This window comes from Sciurus vulgaris (assembly GCF_902686455.1).
Source record: "Sciurus vulgaris genome assembly, chromosome: 10".
Taxonomy (NCBI): Eukaryota; Metazoa; Chordata; class Mammalia; order Rodentia; family Sciuridae; genus Sciurus; species Sciurus vulgaris.
The window spans coordinates 114,953,215-114,976,278 of NC_136470.1; the positions used below are offsets into that span (position 1 = coordinate 114,953,215).

The following is a 23,064-nucleotide window of genomic DNA, read 5'->3' on the forward strand; positions in this document are numbered from 1 at the left end:
CTACCAACTGAGCTATATCCCCAGCCCTACAACCACTGTTGATAGTCCCATATCACCAGAAGGCCAGGTAAGAACTTGCCTGGTGGCAGAGAAATCTCATCTACCTCTTGAGCCAAGAGCAATTTTAGGGGGATACCTTGAATTTTCACCAGCGACTTGCCTTAATATCTTCCTTATTTGATGTTAAGGAGTGCAAAAGTTCTTTTTTTTTTTTTTTTTTTGTTTTAACTGGAAGCAGAGAAATCTGCTTGTCTTGGTATTTGGAATCCAAGTAAACAATGACTTCACTCTTGTTTTTCATTGTGTTACGTACATCCTATTGGCCAACAGATTGAGCTGTTTTAAACTGGTAAACCTTCCAGAATTTTTATATTATTAGACTGACAGTTTATATTTAATTTTAACTTCTGAGTGTCTGAACAAAGAAGCCTTTTGTTAGACCCTATATTGTTTGTTGTCTTAAGGTTTCTGCTTTTTACCTTTCCTAAAACCATTTAAAACAGGAACATAGAATTTTATTATTTTATTATTATTATTATTTTAAATGAAAATCCCATTTTATTTAAATTTTTTAGTTACAAGGGTGAATGGTAGCAGTTTGACAGCATAAGTACTGTTTTTAGGTAACATACCTGTTGGAGAATAAAGGGTTTTTGGGAGTGGTGGGGTGAACTGCCTTTGCCCTCATTTTGTGTGGTGAGTAATGAGTTGAATTTCATAACTTTTCGTTCATTCTTGGGAAGTAAAAACTAGTAGCTGTTCTTTCAGAGTTTTTAGGTTAAAATGTCAGAAAATTTTATTCACTGATTTTTTCTACTTAGAGGAAATGTTAAGGTTATTGCAACTTGAGTTTGTGCTAGTATACATTCGTTCCTTGCTTTTATTGAGTGGAAAACATTTTTTAACTGGGCCTCCTGTGCACCTGAGGCACTCCTGAGCTCTGGGAGGTGTCCTGAACGGAACAGAGCTGCTACTCGCATGGTGCAGGAATTCCAGGAGAATAAGGCTTTCTGCTTCCCAAGGGCACAAGGCTGTCTGAACAGAATGGGGTCATAAGGACCTGGTTCCTCATGGTCATCTCCCCACGAAGTGGTATGCTTCAGTTATATCTCAATAGGAATTGGTATTGGTGAAAGGAAGGTCCAGAAGTATCCCTTTCCTGCTAAATTGCCTCATATGCCTGAGGTCTTTGTCAGTCATGTATTGCTTTTTTCCCCCCAGTACCAGGGATTGAACCCAGGTGCACTTAACCACTGAAACACATCTCCAGCCCTTTTTATTTTTTATTTTGAGACAGTGTTTCACAAAGTTACTGAGGCTGGCTTCGAACTTGGAATCTTCCTGCCTTAGTCTCCTGAGTTGCTAGGATTACAGGCATGTGCTACTGCACCTGTCCATGGATTGGTTTTGATTCTGTAGTTGTATTCTTGATTGATCTGATAAACTTTAAATATACCTGCCTCCAGGGCAGCTTTTATATATTTTGGTTTACAAAGTAATACCACCTTTTAGTCATTGCAGAAAACTTTTTACTTCTGTTCATCACTTGAAAGTTCTTCATCTTTAGGTTAAGATGTCTGCAAGTTTTAAGCACTGTGAAACTTTTTCTCTGGGAAGAAGGAAACATGGCTGGACATTGGGAGATTTGGGGGACTCGCTGACTTTATGCTATCTCATTCTGGTTCTTCTGGATGAGGTGAGGATGCAGCCCTGAGCTGAGTCTCAAAAGTCTGGGGCTCCCTGGGTTTTTACCCTAGACTGCCCTTTCATCTTTGGATACTCAGTTCCCGGGAGCCTGATGAAGGTCTCCTGCTCAGGTATTCTTCCTTTACTTTCAGAACCTGTGGAAGGAAGTGTTGCCTCAGTAGTGCTGCATGAAATCTAGTGTTCTGTGGGGCTCTCTTCCCAGGTGCTGGCAGCTCTTAGGCAGGATCTCAGGCTTTTACCAAGAGAAAGGAGAGTGCAGTTTGAGTAGCCACTTCTGGAACAGCTTTGCCCTCTCCAGGCTTTGCAGACACCAATACTTTTAAAGTGTTCCTGACCCCTTAGGGTAGGGTGTCTGAGACTGAAGGATGGAATTGCTGTCTATCACCCTGTGAGCCCTGGTGGAAGAACATGTGTTGAGAGATCCAGGGGCCCTAGGCGGTTCCTTCTAAATGAAGTTGGATTTCACTTAAGTGTGGGGCCATATTGAGACTCTCAGGTGCGGACATGGGTACTGCACTGAGTGCTGGCACAGGAAGTGAATTCCCAGTTCCCATCATTTGTCCCTCAGTAGGAGAGCTTTGGTAGCTCTGGTTAGCCAGACAGTGGTGAGATCATCTGGGACATATTCTTGGGTGGCCTTGAGCACTTCCTGGTAGTTCAGAGGATATAATGTGAGTATATGTGTGAAGTGTTGCAGTGAATGGTCTTGTCAGAAAGACTGAACCTCTTCTTCTGTCATGTTTTGGTCACCAGACTCTGTGTGACCATGGTGGAATATTTACCTCTCTTTGGGCCCTGATCCTGAGAAACAAGGAGGATAAGGATCTTTGCATTGTAATCAAGTGTGTGGGTATGAGACTTGTGTAAAAAAAACCTTCAAGAGGGCCATCCTAATACTGGTGTGTGGGTAATAGCCTACCAGTTTCCTAGTATGGACAAACATGATTCTTGCTATAGGAAGCCAGTATCAGAAAGATACATGCTGCTTTTTGACAAGTTGCAGAAAGATCTTTTCTTCCCAGAGCATGTAAAAACAACACATAGTAGTTGGAGTTTTGCCCTGTACATTGCCTGTCTTCTAAATGCAGAGCACTTAGTCATGCCCATGGAACAGACACCCCATGTTGTCACTGTCCGCAGATAGCAGACTGAGCTTATGTTCTTAGTAGGATAGGGTGTATCTCATAACTGATTTTTTTTTTCCAGAAAAGCTGAGAATTTAAAATTGAGAATCAAATTAGAGAAGTAAAAGATCAAAGTTCAACTGGATCTAATAAGTGGAAAAGTAAGTAAACTATATGAAGATTTTTTTTTATAGGTCTGTATTTTCTGCATTCATTGATTAGTCACGTGACTGGCACTGTGTGAGTGTTGGGTGTACATTAGGTATTGTAACAGATGTATCCCTGCACTCCCACAATTTAGTCGTGGTGAATTGTTCATTGAGCTGAGCCATTTACTAAATAAAGTTAAAATGAGTGAAAAAGGGAAAGGAAATTAAAGGAGGTACTATGTAACAGTTAAGAAAACTCTGAAGTTACAGTTAAAATATTAGATAGCATTAAATCACAAGGACCAGATGAGATGGCCTATGCCTTTAATTCCAGGGACTGGGGAGGCTAAGGCAGGAGGATAGCAGTTTGGGAGTCCTGCCCAAGAAATTTATCAAGACAGACCCTGTCTCAAAAAATAAAAGGGACCAAAGAACAAACAACCTTGAAACTAAATTAGTACAATAAGCTGTAAAAGTGGGGCAAACACAATGGCACACACCTGTATTCCCAGCTGCTTGGGAGATTGAGGCAGGAAAATCTCAATTTTAAGGCCAGCCTGGGCAACTTGGTGAGATCCTCTCTCAAACAAGGAGAGAGAGGGTTGACTCAGTAGTAGGTATTTGCCTAGCATACATGAGGTCCTGCATTTAATCCTCTAGTGCCACCAAAAGAATAAAAGAAAAAGAAACTCTTTTTATTTTAGTACCAGGTATTGAACCCAGGTGTGATTAACCACTGAACCACATCCTCGGCCCTTATTATTTTTTATTTAGAGTTAGGACTTTGCTAAGTTGATTATAGCTTCATTAAGTTGCTGAGACTGGCTTTGAACTTGCGATCTTCCTGTTTCAGCCACCTGAGCCACTGGGATTACAGGTGTATGCCACCTGGAAAAAACAAACAAACAAAAAACAACAACAACAACAACAAAAAACCAATTTAAGCACCTAGGAATTATTTAAAAAAACAAAACAGGATTTGAAGGAAAACCTTAAACCTGAGACACTATATAGGAGTTTAAAGAGAAGATTCTGCTTACCCCATGAGTACAGGGAACATTGGGCATTGAGAATTTAGGATTTCCTTCCTTGTCTTTCTTAGTAGAGAACCCCACAGGCATTGTCATTGGGCATTAAATGGTTCTTGGGACTGATTTCCATGGGGCCTTTCCCTAAGTCTGTGACCATTTGGCTCTTTGTGATAAGTATAGCACCTAACAATACTGCTGGTGATTCTGTGGAAGGCAAAAGTGATCCAGCCATGGGGGAAGAAAGGTTCCTACTGAAGAATGGGACTGAAGCTCTGTGAGAACTGCCTGGTCACCATGTGACTTTGGAGGGTGGAACAAAGTAATAGAAACAGGAAGGGGAACAATATTTTACCTGTCACTTGGCTTACATTGATGAGGTGTTGGGGCTGTGCCAAATTAGAAAACATATTTAACTGAGATATTTGAGTTTCATTTCCTTTCTGATACCTTCTAGAGCTGCTTATTGTGTTTTTCTGAGCCGCTAAGGGACACATGTTGTCTTAGGAAGTAGATACTGTACTTGATTTTAGCCAAAGGCTAAAAGGTGATGTCTTAGAAACTAGGGGTGCATATAGTTCCTGCTCTCAGGGACAGGATAAACCTTAGTGATATGGGAACCAAAAGATAGAAGTGGACAAAGATGGTAATGGGCAGGGCAGAAGCCCCAGAGGCTGAGATCTGCGTGGCCAAATATTCGCTTGAGGACAGGGCTCTCCAGTCCTGAGAAGGTGGATGAACAACACACAAAAAGGTAAGGTAGAGCACAATGTGCTGGCTGTTTTAGGATTTTTTTTTTAAGGTCCTAGGATTCAGCCAGGCTCTTCACTTTCATGTGTTTAAAACAGCAGAAAACAGACTAATATCACACACACCTGAGTATATACAACCCAGCTTTGTCATACCTTGATGTTTTTCCATATTTTTATAAGATCTGTTTTAGAAAAACTGGGAGTGGTGGCACATAGTCCCAAAATTTGGGAGGCCCATGTAAAAGAAGGGAACTCTGAGGACCCCCTCCTTTTTCTCCTTATCTTCTTTTCCCAGAGTGATGACAATCTTGAATTGGCATTTATGATCCCATGTGTAATTTTATTTCTTCTTCTTCTTTTTTTTTTTTTTGCAGTGCTGCGGATTGAACCCAGGGCCTTGTGTTTTCAAGGCAATCACTCTACCAACTGTGCTATATCCCCAGCCTATTTATTTCTTCTTATATATGAATCCATAAACAATAGATAATGTAAACATTGTACATAAATGATAGTCTGTCTTTCTGCAATGGACTGCTTTTGTCTTTCTTTTTTTCCTTTGAGACAGAGTCCTACTTTGTTGTCCAATTGAATGCCTGGTTTCAAGTGATCCACCAACCTCAGCCTACTGAGTAACTGGGATTACAGGCATTGTAGTTACCGTGCCTGACTTTTGACATTTTTTATGGTGTCCTTTAATGTACAAAAATTTAAAATTTCACTTGTTACTGAGCCTTTTGTGTCAGCCTCCTCAGTAGTTTACCACTAAGCCTGGTTCTTTTCTTTCTCTGATTGATTTGTGGTACTAGGGACTAGGGATTGAACTTGGGTGCTCTACTACTGAGCTGTGTTCCCAGCCTATTTTATTTTATTTTATTTTATTTTTTCTTTCATATTTGAGATTTTATTGGCTGTATTGAGAATCAGTACACAGACATTTCACTTTGTACACAATTCTTAACACACGTACCGAAAATCTAAAAAGCCTTATACTGTGATTCTTTTCCAGTTATTCCAGTGACTTTCCAGCTTTGAATTTGGAGGCAATTTTTTCTTAATAGAATATCAAGTACCAGTATCTTTGAATGCTGCTGTTATTTAGGTCCCACTAATTCAAAACTGTCACACACACTACATACTCAAACTTTCAATCTTTCACAGCACATTAAAAATATTAGGAAAACTAAGACTTCCACAACCACAAATGTTACAGAGTACACACGATTCTGACAGCAATGATCCAGGAGTGGTCTTCTTCAGGAAACAATTCTACTAAAAAACACAGGAATAGAAGTAATTTAAAATATTCAAGACATTAAATGCAAGACTGTGACTCCAAACTGCCATTTAATATGCTTTGTATTGTAGGTATAAAACTAACCCCCCACCTATGGAATGTTAAGCTGACACCCAAGACAGTCCAAGCCTCCCATATTTCAATATCCCACTATTTTCTGGTTGTACCCAAAAATAAACAACCAGTAAATGATTTCGCTTCTAAAAAAAATCATTTACACTTAAAAAATGGGATGAGGTGGGATTCCCTCCTTTTTAAAAATGTTTTTAGAGTTACTAAAAAACTTGCATTTACAAAATAGTTGATAAAAATATTCCTCTGGATTGTACAAGAAAGGAAACGGGACCACTGATAGGACATGGTGTGTGATTAATCAGACTTGGCTTCTTTCTCTTCTGCTTCATCAGAGGCGGGACTCTCCTCGTTTTTAGTTTCTCCATTTTCGGCAGGTAAATCTTCTTTTGTTTCTTGGTTAGTCACTTCAGCCTGTTTTCCCTTTGCTCCCCTTTTCCCTTTTGTTTGAACTTTTTTGTCAGAAGATTTATCCTTGGCCGCCGCCTTCCTGGGCTTGGCGTCCGCCGTGGCCGGAGCGGGCTTCTGAAAGGCAAACGCGCGCTCAGCGGGGGCCGCGCCCGCCACCCCCGGCCTCGGGCTGGCCATACTTACAGCCGACAGGCGCGCCAACCTGCGCTTGGGCTCCTCCCGCGCCGCGCCTTCGGCCGAGCTGACCTTCCTCTTGGGCATCCTGGCGGGGCGTGTGCGGGCGCTGCGGGCCGCGGCGCGCGGGAGCCTTCCGAAGCTGCGCTGCCTGGCCGCCGCGCTGCTCCCGCCGCCCAGGCTGCTGCGACCCGCGGTCTATTTTATTTTTTATGTTAAAAGTTTCTAAAACTGACCTTGAATTTGTGATCCTCCTGCCTCAGCCTCCCAAGTTGCTGGTATTAAGTTTGTGCACCACTGCGCCTGGCTTATTTCTTTTTTAGATTTATAAAAAATTTTGAGATTATTTTGTATTTATGTCCAAAATTTGTTGCCATATAGCTAGAAACTATAGAGGTGGGCTGGGAGTGTAGCTCAGTTGTAGAGTAGATGTTTAGCATACAGGAGACTCTGGGTTTGAACCATATAACACTTAAAAAAAAGGAAGAAATAAAAAATGTAGAGAGAACCTTGTATACTTACCCAATTTCACCTGATAACATGTTAAAAAGCTATAGTACAATAGCATAATCAATATACCTTGACCTGATATAGTCAAGGTAGAGAATATTTCCATCCACACAAGAATCCCTCATGTTTCCCATTTATACCCACACCTACTTCCCTCATATCTGGAGTTCTTCCTTAACCACTGGCAACTACTGATTTATTCTCTATTTTTATAATTTTGTCACTTCAAAAATGTTATAAAAATGACTTAGAAAGAATGTCATAACATTTTTCATCTAGTACTAGTCCTTCAAAATTTACCTGAATTGTTGGGTGTATCAATAATTCATCCCCCCCCCCCCCTTTGTGTTACTGGGACCTTATGGATGCTGGGCAAAAGCTTCACTCCAGAGCTACTTCCCTACCCCTTTTTAATTTTTTTTTAAAGTATATATCTTTTTTAGTTGTAGATGGACACAATACCTTTTTTAATTCTTTATTTTTGGTACCAAGGAGTGAACTCAGGGGTATTTAACCACTGAGCCACATCCCCACCCCTTTTTTGTGTTTTATTTAGAGACAAGGTCTCACTGAGTTACTTACGGCCTTGATAAGTTGCTGAGGCTAGCTTTGAACTCATGATTTTCCTGCCTTAGCCTCCTAAATTGCTGGGATTACAGGTGCATGCCACTGCTTCTGGCTTATTTTATTTATTTATTTTTATGTGGTGCTGAGGTTTGAACCCTGTGCCTCCCACGTGCTAGGCAAGCACTCTACCACTGAGCTACAGCTCACACTCCCCCTTTCTAAATTTTTGTTTTGAGACAGGGTCTAATTAAATTGCCCAGATTAGACTCAGTCTCCTCCTTGGATTCTCCTGCCTTAGACTCCTGAATAGCTAGGATTACAGGCATGCACATAGTACTGTGCCCAGCTAGTTTATTACTTTTTATTGCTCATTAGTATTCTATAGTTAGGGGGTGCTAGGGATGCAGCTCAGTGATAGAGTGCTTTGCCACAGTTTATTCATTCACCCATTGAAGGACCCTGGGTTGAAAGGTAATCCCCTCTCCCAATTGAATTGCTTTAGCACCATTTTAAAAAATAAATGGGTTTGGCATATTCCTGTAGATCTGTTTCTGCATTCTCTATTCCACTGAACTATGTGTCTGTTCTTCCATCAATACTTTAGCTATGAGTTATCTGAATCTTGGTATCTTCCCAGGAACTGGGATTATAGGTGCATGCTACCCTTGGGCCATGATAAGACTTTTTTTACTTTCTTGGGTTTTTGGCCCTGTCTCTTGAATTTTAGTACAAAAACAATATAAAAACAGGAATAGCAAAATCAACAGCAAACAAAATGAAAACGAAAACCTTATTGGAATTGGCTTGGATTTGCATTGACTTTAGAGTTATGACTCCCTCTTTGGTGACCTTGTTTTCTTTTTTGTTTTTGTTACTGGGGGTTGAGCCCAGGGGCTTAACTACTGAGTCACATCCCACCACAAGTCACATCCTCATCCCTTTTCTGTATTTTATTTAGAGACAGATTTCACTGAGTTGCCTAGGGCCTCACTAAATTGCTGAGGCTGGCTTTGAACTTGCAATCCTCCTGCCTCAGCCTCCTGAACTGCTGGATTATAGGTGTGTGCAACTGTGCCCGGCCACAGCCCTTTGTATTTTTATTTTGAGACAGGGCCTCACTGAGTTGTTGAGGGCCTTGCTTAGCTGCTTAGGCTGGCTTTGAAATTGCAGTTCTTCTGCCTCAGCCTCCCAGGCCACTGGGATTACAGATGTGTGCCACTGCACCTGGTTGTGGCCTTGTTTTCTTTTATCAATTTTGGTTTTATTTACTTTGCATTACCCAGGTCAAACAAATATCATATGCCTCTCTGCAGTGTGGGCTAATGGTGGTATTTAATCTTTTTCCAGAATAGCAAATTGCTCATGATGTTTGTGGTCTCCTGTGGACCCCAGTAAATCCCACAAGGCATCTGTGTTGCTGCCAGTCTAGATAGAATATCCTGAATTGCTTGATGCTGATGGAATGGAGGACAATATGCAGGTTTCTTGTTATTCTAATGGGGGTGGAGGGTAAGAGAGGCCAAATAAGTGTTCACTAGCACAGGGTTTACAAATTTACCTGTTTAATAAACATGTCCTGTGATTAATGCTCGGTGACGTGGAGTAGTCAGTTGCTGCATTTTTCTATGTAGATCCTTGTATTTTTTTGTCCTTGAAAAGTAAGTTTTTTTTGTTTTTTTTTTTTTAAGATGTTGATGGACCTTTATTTTATATATTTATTTGTATGGTGCTGATAATCGAACCCAGTGCTGCACACATGCTAGGCAATTGCTCTGCCACTGAGCCACAACCCCAGCCCCCAAAAGTAGTTTTTAAAGTCTTATTTTAAAGCCAAGTGACCTTATATATACTTGCACACGTTTTCCCCCTTGAATCATTTCAAATTAAGTTATAGAGTGTTTGACACTTCATTCCCTAAACACTTCAAAATATAATTCCTAGGCTAGGATATAGTTCTGGTAGAGCACTTGCCCAGCATGCAACATGCCCTGGGTTCAATTTCCAGCACTAGGGAGAAAGGGTGGGAGAAAACCCACAAGATTGAGGGTTCCAGGTGTGATGGCACCTGCCTACAATCTCAGCTACTTGGGAGACTGAGGCAGGAGAATTGCAAGTTCAGGGCCAACTTGTGCAACTTAGTGAGACCCAGTCTCAAAATAAAAAAGGCTGGGAACTGGATGTGATGGCACGTGCCTATAATTCCAGCAAATTGGGAGCCTGAGACAGGAGGATTGTAAGTTAATGGCCAGTCTCAGCAACTCAGCAAAACCCTCGGCAACTTAGTGAAAGCCTGTCTTTAAAAAAAAAAAAAAAAAAAAAAGCCTGGGAATGTGCTCAATGGCAAAGCACTCATGGGTTCAATCCCTGGACCAAAAAAAAAAAAGACTGGGCATATAGCTCAGTAGTAGAACACACCCTGGTTTAATACTCAGTGCTGGGGGCAGGGAGTTTGAGGGCAATCCCCTATGGAGATGTATAGCCATTATACCACCTCAGAAAAGTAAAAGTAAATCCAATCTCTGTCTCTCATGCAAATCCTCAGTTACCCCCTAGGATCTGAGTTTGTGTGTGTATGTGTATAAAAGTAAATCTAGAGCCTGTGTGTGCGTGCGTGTGTGTGTGTGCGCGCGCGCACATATGTGTGTAAAGTAAATCTAGGATACAGTCAAGATGCACCTATCATGTGGTTACTAATCCTTAAGCTAGAACAGTTACGTAAAATTTAGGGAATGTTAGCTTTTGGAGAGACGAGGCCAGTTATCTTATAGAAGGTCCCACATTCTAGATTTGCCTAGTTGTCTCCTCATGTGTCCCATATTTCCTATAAAATGGAAATTGCATCTAGAGCAGTGCTGCCCAACAGACATAATGTGAGCCACATTTGTCATTTAAATTTTCTTGGTAGGCACACACATACATAAACACAAAAACAAACAGGTAAAATTAATTTTGCTCTTTTTTTAACAGTACTGGGGAATGAAATTAATGCCAATAATATATTTTATAAATAGAACTTTTTTTGTGTGTGTGGTACTGGGTATGTAGAACTAAGGGCCTCACACATACTAGGTAAACACTCTTGCCATTGAGCCACACCCATATCCCTTTTTATTTAATTTAATTAATTAATTTAGGGGAGGTACTAGGGATTGAACTCAGGGGCACTTGACTACTATTTTGTATATTTATTAATATTGTATTAATATTTATGTTTTTATTAATATTTATGTCTAAAAAGGGTCTCACTGAGTTGTTTAGTACCTCACTTTTGCTGAGGCTGACTTTGAACTTGTGATCCTTCTGCCTCAGCCTCCTGAGCCACTGTGATTACAGGCATGTACCACCATGTCTGGTTAACAGATCTCATTATTAACTATTATTTTTTTATTTACTTAATGCATTTCATTTAATAATATATTTGATTATATCCAAAATATTATAATTTAAACATGTAATCAATGTCTCAAAATTATTAATGAGGTATCTTACCTTCCTTTTTTATACAAAGTTTTCAAAATCCAGTGTGTATTTTACACCTATTTGGACTAGCCAAATTTCCTTTGCTAAGTAGCTTCATATAGTTGGAGAGCACAGGTGGGTGAGAAGTTCTCTAACTGACATTCTTGGCAGAACTTGGTAGTGTACAACTTTGTAGCTGTGGAGATTGCTGAAGTCTGAATTTATTCTTCTTCTTTTTCAGGCTCTGAGATGGAGCAGTTGTATATAGGGTAAGAATCCAGCTGTTGGGACCACATCACTTTCTTCTTTCCTTAGCAAGACTGTCAACTTGAGCAATTTGGAACTGGGATGAGGATGTCTGTGGGCCTTTCACTACTGCCCCCCCTCTGGGGGAAGACCTTTGTCCTCCTGCTTTCTGTGGCTGTGGCTCAATCCCACTGGCCCAGTGAACCCTCAGAGGCCATCAGGGACTGGGAGAACCAGCTCGAAGCATCCATGCATTCAGTGCTCTCGGACCTCCATGAAGCTGTTCCCAGGGTGATTGGCATTCCTGATGGCACAGCTGTCGTTGGGCGCTCATTTCAAGTGACCATTCCAACAGATTTAATTGCTTCCAGTGGAGAAATCATCAAGGTGAGACTAGATACAAAGCATAAATGAGGAAGTGTTTTTATCTTCCATTTTAGTTTTGATGTCTTTTTCTTCTCAATTCTAAGCTCCACCAGTTCTGAGCTCATTTCTTTTAGTATCTACTAAGTGAGTGACCTCTCAGGAGAGTACATAGCCACTGGTTTTCCCAGGAGGGTCCCGATAAACCTCAGAATAACATCTTAAACTTAATTTTTGCTCCCCAAATGTTATTCCTCTGTCTGGGCTTGTGGAAACTTGACATTTCCTCTCAATCCTGAGTGAGTTTGTATGGTGGGTAGGTAGGTGGGATGTATCCTTAAAGTTATGAATATCTCTTACAGCAGAGGTTAGTTTTGCAGGTTCATATAGTTTCTGTTGAAACTCTTAACTTTTCAGCACAGTGTGAAAGTAGGCATAGATAATAAGTAAATGAATGGGCCCGGTCGTGTTTTGATAAAACTTGACTTAACTAAAACTGAATTCTATATAATTTTCATATGTCAAGAAATAGTTTTAGGCTGGGGTTGTAGCTCAGTGGTAGTACACTTTCCTAGCATGTGTGAGGCACTGGATTCAATTCTCAGCACCACATAATAAGTAAATAAGATAAAGATTTTGTGTCCATCTACAACTAAAAATATTTTTTAAAAAAATATTCTTTTATTTTTTTTCCCCAGTCATTTGAAAGTACAAAGACTGGGCCATATAAAAACAGGTGGCAGGCCATGTTTGGCCCAGGCCTAGTTTGCTGACTTCTGCCTTACAGTATTCTAGGGGTGAAGCTGAGCTGGTTGTGCTGGCCGTGTCTGTAATCCCAGGGACTTCAGAGGTAGAGTAGGGTGCTAAGACAGGAGGATAGCAGGTTCAAGGCAAGCCACAGCAATTTAGTGAAGCCCTAAGCAATTTATTTTTTGCTGTGGTGCTAAGGATTGAATACAGGACCTTACATATGCTAGGAAATTTGCTTTATCATTGGGGTACACTACACCTCCATGCCTTAAGCAATTCAGTGAGACCATGTCTCAAAAATTAAAAAAAAAAAGGGCTGGGAATGTAACTCAGTGGTGAAGCACCCCTACGTTAAATTCCCGGTCCCCTTGCCCCCCCACCCCCCACCTACAAAAAGAGGTATGACTTAGAAATGAACTAAAAATATTTGAAGATCTGTACTTTGTAATGATAGTTTTTATATCGGCTCTTCATTTAGACTTCTGCTTACACACAGTGTTTGCTACTTATTGATGTGTTTAAACCACCAAACAGTGCTTTAAGATAGTGAGCTGGGACTGTGAATGTAGTTCAGTGGCAGAACACTGACCACCCCCATATATAAGGCCCTGAATTCTATCCCCAGCATCACAAAAGACAGAATGAACAAAAAAACCTAGTGAGCTGTTTTCAGAAATTTGTGACCAGGAATTCAGGCATTTGTGTTCATTTGAGAACCTCATTTCTACTTCTATGGCACTAGCTAAAGTGGCTTATCTGAGGCTGGAGGTTCCTTGTCCAAGGTGTCTCATTCATGGTTTGTAAGTTTGTGCTCCTGTTGACAAGAGCTTAACTGGTACTCTTGATCAGTGTTCTTGGTTCTTCTTCATGTAGACTTCTCCCTGGGCTATTTGGGTTTCCTCACAGCATGACAGCTGGATTTCAAATTTGGGTATTCCAGGAAGTAGAATCAGCCAGTCTCTTAAGGCCTAGGCTTGCAAACCCACACAACACTTCCATTGTGCTCATTAGTTGAAACTTATGCAGTTGTTTTTTTTTTTTTTTTTTGTACTGGGAATTGAACTCAGGCACACTTAACCCCTGAGCCACATCCCTAGCCCCTTTTTGTGTTTTATTAGAAGCAGGGTATTACTGAGTTGCTTAGGGCCTCCATAAGTTGCTAAGACTGGTTTTGAACTTGTGATCCTCCTGCCTCCTGAGCCACTGGGATTACAGGCGTGCACCCCATATGCAGGTTCTTATGGGTCCTTATCAGCTTGTCCTTTTCCAACCCAGGCTTCACAAATTCCATGCCATTTTTCTAGTGGAGAGTAAGTCCTATACCCCTTTCTCTTAAATCTAGATAGACTTATCTTTACATGCAACTTCTTGGTTCCCTTTTCTTTAGGTCATTCATGACCTGTTCTTAGGGTTTCTTTGTGATTTCAGGGGTGTTCATTCTTTCTCCCTCTTCCCCACTCCCTCTCCTACTATTCCTCACCTCTTCTCTCCTGCCCTGCCCCTCCTCCTCCTCTTCTATCTTCTCCTTCCTCTTCTTCCCCTTCCCCCTTTTTATACTTAAAATGATCCTGTCTCATGTTGCAGCCCGATTCCACAGAGCTCCTTCTAATTTCCAAAGTGTTTGCATAGGTTTCCATGTAATCTACTTAATACCCCATCAAGCCAGATGCTAATATATTAGATGAAGAGTGGCTATTCTGGAGAATACATTTCTTGCCCAGTTTCTGACTTGATCTCCTGAATATCCAAAACCCTGCATCAATTGCCTTTGTTCTGATGGCCATGGGAATGTTTTACATGAATTAATTTTGACTAGAAGTGCTTTGGACAGATACAGTGAGCTGGATATTTTCAGTATCTGGCAGAGAGACTTATTACAGGCTTATTCACTGGGAAAATAAAGAGATATTACTAGGGAAACAGGATTTTATCTCGTATATTTATCTGTGGAAAGCAGGATATTTAGTAGCTAATGATCCTGTAGAAAAGCGATGAAGGGCTGGGGATGTAGTTGTGGTAAACTACTTGCCTAGCATGCATGAGGCCGTTGGTTCGGTTTCTCAGCACTGATCCCCCGCTCCTTCCACACACACGAAAGGTGACTATCTTAAACAGTCTTTTTTTTTTTTTCCTTCGGTGCTGGGGATTTGAACCCAGGGCCTTGTGCGTATGAGGCAAGCACTCTACCAACTGAGCCATATCCCCAGCCCATTTAGTCTTAAGCATCAGATATAGGTTGGAGAATCAGGGAGTCAGAAAGCTAGACCTCATTCTTGGAATTTTGGTTTCCCATTAGTAAAACAAGTTTGAAAAAGTCTTCATATTAAAGGAGTTAATTTTCTTATAACAAGGTATTTTATTGTGGACATTGTAAAAGGAGAAAGGAAAAAAGTCTCATCAAGAGGTGTTCTTCGTGTTCATCAGGAGGTCTTCATACCACATACAGACGTCTTAGACCAGGATTGTATTGGACATTTTTTTGACCTTATTTCATTCACTGTAGCTTGACTTTTTCCCTTATGGTTATTAATTGATTTGGGGAATGTAACTTTTAATAGTTGGCTGATATTCTTATGTGTATGAATTGTTGGGGTGACCTCAGAATCTTATCTGTGTCCCATCATCACTGTCCTTCATCCAAGCTACTGTTTGTTCATCTCTTCCCAAGGGCTCCTTGTCTCTGACCAGTTTGTTCTCCACACTGAGACCAGAGACATCTTTTATCTAAAGATCTTTATCTAAAGCTTAAATCTGCTCAAAATTTCCCTTATAAACTATACTCAGGATCAAGCCCCATATGATGTGGCCTCTGACCTTCTGTCCCTCCCCTTCCCCCTGTATACTTGTCCTGTCCACATTAGCCCCTTTGTACACTGTAAACACGCCTCGCTTAGTATCTACCCAAGGCCTTTTGCTCTTTTGGAGTGAGGACAACCACCTGTTTCAGGTTCAACTTGATATCCCCTGCGAGTATTTTAGAGACCTTTCCCTTCTGTCCCAGTAAAGGCAACCTATGTTACCTTATTCACAAATTTCTGTCCTTGAAATTCTTATTTTTTTTTTTTAGTTTGCATGTTTGGCTTTGTTGTTATTTTTTATTTAGTGCACTATAGTTGTATGTAATATAGTAGAATTTATTCTTACCTTATTTTTTATAAATTTTTGTCCTTAAAATTCTTATTTTTTATTAGTCTACATGTTTGGCTTTATTGTTTTTTGTTCGTACACTATAGTTATGCATAATAGTAGGATTTATTTTTATATATTAGTACCTGCATGTTTGTCTTTTATGATCTCCTAGACCTTCAAATGTTTGTGGGCAAAGGGAATGAAAGCTCTTAGCACTTACACCTGCTTTGGATTGTCAGAGCCTGTCTGGCTGTACACAGGAGAAATGCCAACCTGTGGCAAGGGCAGCAATAGACTAAGCTCACCTGCTGCCTCTCAGTATCTTCTGGACTTCGTATTTTTTGACTCTGGATCCTGTCACAAACACATTTTTAAACTTGTATTTTACATTGGGAAATGGTTCTGACCTGTTCCTGTGACTCAGCCATGGTTTATTTTATTTTATTTATTTTTTTGTTACCAGAAATTTTACCCAGGGGTAAACCCTGACCTCATCCATACCCTTTTTAAAATTTCTTATTTTGAGACAGGGTCACACTAAGTTGCTGAGGCTAGCTTTGAACTTGAGATCCTCCTATCTCAACCTTGTGAGTCGCTGGAATCACAGGCATGCCCAGCAGCCGTGTGTTTATTAATCCAGTATTAGTATAGATATGCTGTTTTTGAATATTCAGTGGCTTATAAAATTTATTGCTGTCTTTATAATTATATTCAAATGATCTCAGATTTGACCATTGGCAACCCCTTCATATTGATTTCTGTGTTCTTGTGATGCACTATGCCCCTGTCAGTTTTTTGAGACCATCCATGTTCTCTCTACCCCCCGCTCATGGAAATTTATAATGAATTGTCATTTGATGATTTTTTTTCTCTTCCTGATCAGTAATTACTTCTAATCTGAATAAGCTATTTTGCAAGGCAGATAGAAAAGAAGCTGACCAAATAAGCATGGGGAGAATTACATAAACTGTCTCAGAAAAATGAGGTGCCAAAGAATACTAAAGCCTTCTAAAGATAACTTTGTCCAGAGTATGACACTAATACTAACAGCTGATAATTTGAAACATGCATGCCAGCTTTAGAAGCACAAAATTACTATGTCTATTCTTTTATATACTTGCATTAAATTGATTCATTTAGTTTGTCATTATATACACAAAATCAACACAGTTTTCAAGGTTCCTAAATATTTCCATTATATTCAACTTAGGGACCCAAGATGCTAAACATGCCATCAGCAAAGTGGTTTCAGAATGAGACTAGCCCATACTTTCTAGTTAGAAATCATGACTTCAAAACAACCTCATTTCAGACTGAGGCTTCACGTCTTTTGCTGAGAGCTCTACGACTGCCTTGTGTGTAGCAGATGAATAATGACTACACATTAGAGGTGACATGAGTGCTATGCCCAGACCACCATGGACTACACTGTAGCTGGCACCCATCACAGAGGTGTTCTTGGCTGCTTAGCCTCTCAATACTGTGTGTTTAGTCCTGCATGAACCAGTGGAAACTCGGGCTTGGCATTTCCTCTTTAGGATGGTCAGGGAGAGGTGTCTTTGTACAGCATGAAATGACTGGGCTACCCCTCCATAGCCTCCTCATATTTCTCATTTTGGTCAAGCCTTGAGAGGGTGACTTTTCACCCTATCAGCCTCCTTGCCTGCAGACAATGTGGACTTTCCCTCCACCCAAGATGTCAGCAAGCTGGGAGCAGTGCTTCCTTGGACTGTGCTCTCAGCTGCTGGCGTGGGCCCTCCAGTTGTTCTACTGAGAACAATGGGTACTCTTTTTGGCCAGGAAGAGGAGTTTATGAAAGGAGCATTTCTTTGGATGCTTGAGACCTTTGTGGCAATGCTGCCTGCGTGAGATGAACTGCAGTTTCTTCCTGCCTCAAGTGGGTGTTATCCGGTTTGAATGAACCCTTTGTGAACACTGCACACCGGGAAATGTGGGTTTGTGAAGGAAGGCATGCTTGTGGGTGGGCTGTCTGAATGGCATTTGCTCAGACTCATCAACTCAAATACTATTGAAAATATAAGCCTCTGTTTTTTAGAAAAAAATTACTAACAAGAACTGAAAAAAGTATCAGGGCTTGGGATGGAAGGACTGATTCTTAGATGTATTTATTTATTGGTACCAGGAATTGAACCCAAGGGCACTTAACCACTGAACTATATCCCCAGCCCTATTTATTGGAGACATGGTCCTGTTGAGTTGTGTAGGGTCTCACTAAGTTGCTGAGGCTGGTTTTGAACTTGCAGTCCTCCTGCTTTAGTCTCCCAAGCCGCTTGGGATTACAGACCTGGGCCAATGTGCCCGACTTTTTTTTTTAAACGATGATGGTGATTATTATTGGTACGGGGAATTGGACCTAGGAGCACTTTACCACTGAGCCACATCTCCAGCCCTTCTTTTGGTACTAGAGATTGAATAGAGCCACATCCTAGCCCTTTTTATATTTAATTTAGAGACAAGGTTTTACTAAGTTAGCGCTTTGCTAAGTCACTGAGGCTGGCTTTGAACTTGTGATCCTCCAGCCTCAGCCTCCCGAGCCTGATTACAGGCACTCAGCATCACGCCTGGCTCCCAGCCCCTTTTTTAAATTTATGTATGTATTTATTTGTTTTGAGATATGATCTCACTAAGTTTCTTGCTGAGTCTGGTCTTGAACTTGGAATTTTGCCTCAGGCCTCCTAGAGTGCTGGGAGCACTACCATGCTTGGCAAGTTTTTTTGTTGTTGTTGTTTTTGTTTTTTTGGTACTGGGGATTGAAATCAGGGATGTTTTACCATTGAGGTATATCCCATCCTTTTTTGTTTATTTCGAGACAGTTCTCACTAAGTTGCTTAGGGGCTTGCTAAATTGCTAAATCTGACTGGGCATGGTGGTGCAGGCTATAATCCCAGCAATTCGGAAGGCTGAAATAGGGGATCATGAGGCCAGTTTCACCAACATAGTGAGGCCCTGCGCAACCAGCACCTACTACTGCCCCCCCAAAAAAGGCAAGAAAGAAAAAGAAAAGAAATCAGTTCTAATGAGAACCTGATTCTTCAGTTTTGTCCTTCAACTGTTTGACTGGCTCACACTGTAGGTGGAAACCTGCCTTTTGATGAGGAATAAGTAAATAGAAGTTCCTGTTCCTGTTTTCTTTTTTTTTCTTTTTTAAAATTATAGATGGACAATATCTTTTTATTTTTTATTTGTTTTTTTAAGGGTTCCAGGGATTGAACTCATGAGCACTCAAACCACTGAGCCACATCCCCAGCCCTATTTTGTATTTTTATTTAGTGTCTCACTTTTGCTGAGGCTGGCTTTGAACTCATGATCCTTTGCCTCAGCCTTCTGAGCTGCTGGGATTATAGGCATGTGCCACTGTGCCCAGCTGGACACAATATCTTTTTTTTTTTTTTTTTTTTAATGTGGTGCTGAGGATGGAACCCAGTGTCTCACATGTGTGAGGCAAGCGCTCAACCTCTGAGCTACAGCCCCAGCCCTTTTCCTCTTCAGTTACTGAAGAGTACTGGTTTGGGATGAGAGATTGCTTCTGTTTCATGGAGCACATGTGCTCTCTCATGGTGCTATATCTTTAGCCCTAGGGAAGAAATTTTTATGCTGGGCAAACCCTGACATTAGGGACTCTCATTTGGTTCCCCTTAAAATCTTGGCTTCTTTTGCCCACAGCCTTTCCATTTCGCTTAGATGCTTTGGAGTATGAACACGGAGACAAGCTCCCCCTGTACATTGGGCTGATCCAAGCCAATTGGGAAGGAGGACTGGGGAGTGGAGCCTATTCGTGCAGCATTCTTTTTTTTTTTTTTTTTTTTTACATCAAGTATCACAATGTTTATTGATAGATACAAGTATATAAAATCAGGGCATGAACATGACTTGATAAATTAAGTAGACTTAATTTCAATACTATAATAAGAGGGACCAATTCAAATTCTCACCATTTGTTTCACACCCACAAAAACCACTTCAAGGGCATTAACGATCTCTCAAAACTGATCAGTTTTGTGCAAGTAAACCATGTTTCTTTTAAAAAGACTTGTGCACTTGCCCAGGCTCAAGGATATTAAAATCTAGCACATAAAGCCCATTACTAGAGGTAGAAATACAGGCAATATACTATTACAGCAACAACCATCGTGCAGCATTCTTAATGTTGTTTACTGGGTCTTCTCACAGTACACTGGAGTGGGTGGGAATCAGCCCTGCCAAAGTCCAGCATGCCTGGCCCTATAATAGTCTGAGGATAAGCTCACTTTCCACGTTTTACAGATGAGTACACTTGGACTGAAGTTGTGTCAAGCCTCAGCTACCTAGATCTGGGATTCAATCTTCTTTTATCTCCCCCTTGCCCCTGACTAGGAATTGAACCCAGGAGCACTTTACCACTGAGCTACACCTCCAGTCCATTCCATTTTTATGTTGAGACAGGGTCTTGCTAAGTTGCTGAGGCTATCCTTGATTGAAATTCTTCTTCCTTGGCCTCCCAAGTTGTTGGGATGTGTGCCACCACACCTAGTAAAAGCCATAGTACCTTTACTTTCTATCTTCAGATTATTCATGATTTAGGGAGGCTGCCTGCTTCCAGGCTATAGGTCCAGATTTCACACCTGTCCTGCAACCAGCACTCATCCTGGATTCTAGTGCTCTGGGGAAACAGAATCTACAGAGAGATTGGATAGGTTGGAGAGGCTTGGCCCTGTTTTTCTGCCTTGGCTTGCTCAAAAAGTCTGTAAAACTTTGAGTAGATGATTTGTTCTCAATCAAAATAAAACTGCTAATCCACCCTCCCCTCCAAGATAGGGTCTTACTATGGTCTCTAGGCTCCAAACTCCCAAACTGAAGCAATCCTCCTGCTTGGGATACAGGCACATACCATCATACCCATTTTAAAGCCCACTAATTTTCTTATCTCCTGGTTGAAATTGAACTTTATAACTTGATTTGGTGAAACCTGGTGTTTTCTTTCATGTTTGTTATGTATGTTACATGACATCAACAAATTATAATGTTATTTGGCATAATTACAATAAAGTATATGGTGTCCAAGACTTGCTGTATGGGCGCCTTGACCATGGCATGGCCTGAGTTGATTCCATACGAAATGTCTAACAGCAGGACTTGGACTATTTGGGTCAATAGAATAGGAAGACTGGGAAGCTCTGAGGCAGGGCCTTTCTCTGTTTTCTGTGTTAGAAAGTGCCCTTATGTAGGTGGAGACAGACTAGAGAAGCACCAGGCTGCTTGTTCATACATGCTGATGAAACATTGAAAGCTGGGTACAGTTGTGTGACTACTCAGAAATGTCCCTTGGCTCTTGCCAGCAAGTGAACTCCCACCTCTAGAGCTTCTCCTGGTCTTTCCCAGTCTTGTTCAGTCTCTTCTACAGGTGGCTTCTCTTTGCTTGCTTTATCTAGAGCTCCATTCTAGGCCTTCCCTGTCACCTCCCTCTGCCCTCCCTCTTCATATGCTCTCCCATCCCAGTAGTGGCCTTTGGGAGGGAATGGGCTTAGGAAAGACCCTCAGTTGCCTGGAGACCTGGATCCATGTCCTAACTTACTTACTCTCCACCTTTTAGGATCCTCTACTCGGACTTCACCCTTGCAAAACAGCTCATGGTTCTGTAAACATTCCATGCAGGCCTTCCCATTTTTTGCTTCACTTTTTTTTTTTTTTCCCCCAAAAATAAGAACATTCAAACTTAGCTTTATGTGTTTACCTGTGGACATGGCAGTTTTATATTTAACATAAATGAACTGAAAAAAATTTAAAGCATGTTTCTTAGCCAAAATATTTGAAAAAAGTATTACTATTTTTAGGTAAAAGATATTTTAAAGGAAATATTTAAAGGAAATATTGAAAGACACTTGTGTTTGCTTTTTACTTTTTGGTTTTGTTTTTTTGGTACCACAGATTGAACCCAGGGTGTTTAACCACTAAGCCACATCCCCAGGCCTTTTTATATTTTATGTTGAGACAGGGTCTCATGTTGCTTAGAGCCTTGCTAAGTTGCTGAGGCTGGCCTCAAACTTGTAATCCTCCTGCCTTAACCTCCCAAGTTGCTGGAATTAAAGGAGTGTACCACCACACCCAGCTTGACACTTACGTTTATAGATATTTTAACATTTTCTGGGTTTGATGATGAATGACAGGGTGAGAGAATTTTTGTGTTTGGCGCATTAATTAGCTGATCAACCATGAATTTTTGTGTTTGGTGCATTAATTAGCTGATCAACCATGAAGTTGATGAAATGTGATGTCACAAAAGAAATGCCATTCATAAAAAAAAAAAGAAGAAGAAATGCTATTTATAGACCCTCTCTGGATCAGAGAGCAATCAGAAACGGTAATCCCAATAATAATAACTCTTAATGTCATTTGGCTTATTAGTAGGTTTTCACGGGGATTAGGAAACCTGTTTGAACAGTTTAAAGAGGGTGAAAAGTTTTTAAGATTGCTGCCTGGACATTGGAGTCCTAGCTGGGAATATCAGATTTTAATCTAGGGTTTTACAGTATTCCACACAAGTTCCTGTCTTTTGGCAGAGGAAACGACAGCTACTGTTGGGGAGCCCAGTAGGTATAGCCTTAGCTTTGCCACAGGAAGGGAAGCATTTTAGGGTCCTTCTATTGATAAGCAGTGCCCATGAAGAGCAATGCCTGAGGCTGACAGTGAAGATGTGCTCTTTGTTGGTCCTTGTGTCTTTGGACTTGGGATAGGACAGTGTTGCAGAGAGCACCTTTAGTCATAGCAGAGAATGGGTGCCACCTTTCTTGCACTGGGGGCAGGAGTGGGTATTTTACAAAGGTGAGAAGAGCCCAGGTGGGGCCTGGGCAAGAGGCAAGACTTAATTTCCCATTTGTCAGCTGATAATGAAAGTTTCTATGGGGCATTCCCAGGGGTGTTCTGAGTACTACCATTTATGTCACTTGGAAGAGGACTTCCACACTGAAAGAAGTTGGGGAGATTTTGTTGGTTAGAATAAGGGGATGAGTCTCTTCTCTGCCAAGAACAGAAGTGGACCCTGTGCTTTCATTTCCCATACTTGGTTGACTATATAACCTCTCTTTTAGATATCAGATTTCTTTGAGATTTCTTTTAACATTGTCCTGGAAGAGTTGATTCTAGTCTCCTACCCTGGGCACTAGTTTTTCTTGAGATTTGAAAAGCAGGTTAATTTAGACAAGAGAATTAGTGAACTATATGGGAAGGATGTGGGGAAAAGGGTACACTCATACACTGTTAGTGATACTGCAAATTGGTGCAGTCACTCTGGAAAACTACGAATGGAACCATTATTTAACCTAGCTGCCCCAC

General features: G+C 40.9%; 2 protein-coding genes across 12 annotated transcripts in view; one reads left to right on the top strand and one right to left on the bottom strand.

The window, feature by feature from the left end:
• DAG1 (dystroglycan 1) overlaps nucleotides 1-23,064 on the top strand; it is a 67,910-nt gene that overhangs the window by 38,831 nt on the left and 6,015 nt on the right. For 7 of the 11 annotated variants that reach the window (XM_079155482.1, XM_079155485.1, XM_079155481.1 and 4 more), the window contains 2 exons: nucleotides 2,914-2,992; nucleotides 11,489-11,880. In XM_079155482.1, coding sequence (XP_079011608.1) covers nucleotides 11,596-11,880 — 285 coding nt within the window. In that variant the 5' untranslated portion in view covers nucleotides 2,914-2,992; nucleotides 11,489-11,595. Of the gene's footprint in view, nucleotides 1-48; nucleotides 68-2,913; nucleotides 2,993-4,191; nucleotides 4,331-11,488; nucleotides 11,881-23,064 lie in introns of those variants that run through there. The other 4 variants (XM_079155479.1, XM_079155487.1, XM_079155478.1 and 1 more) reach the window with 3 other exon arrangements.
• On the bottom strand, nucleotides 6,086-6,903 carry LOC306670741 (non-histone chromosomal protein HMG-14-like). The gene is made up of 2 exons (XM_079155695.1): nucleotides 6,721-6,903; nucleotides 6,086-6,651 (listed from the first exon to the last, which is right to left on the bottom strand). Exons 1-2 carry the CDS (start codon nucleotides 6,796-6,798, stop codon nucleotides 6,424-6,426), a joined length of 306 nt encoding a protein of 101 aa, XP_079011821.1. The 5' UTR covers nucleotides 6,799-6,903; the 3' UTR covers nucleotides 6,086-6,423.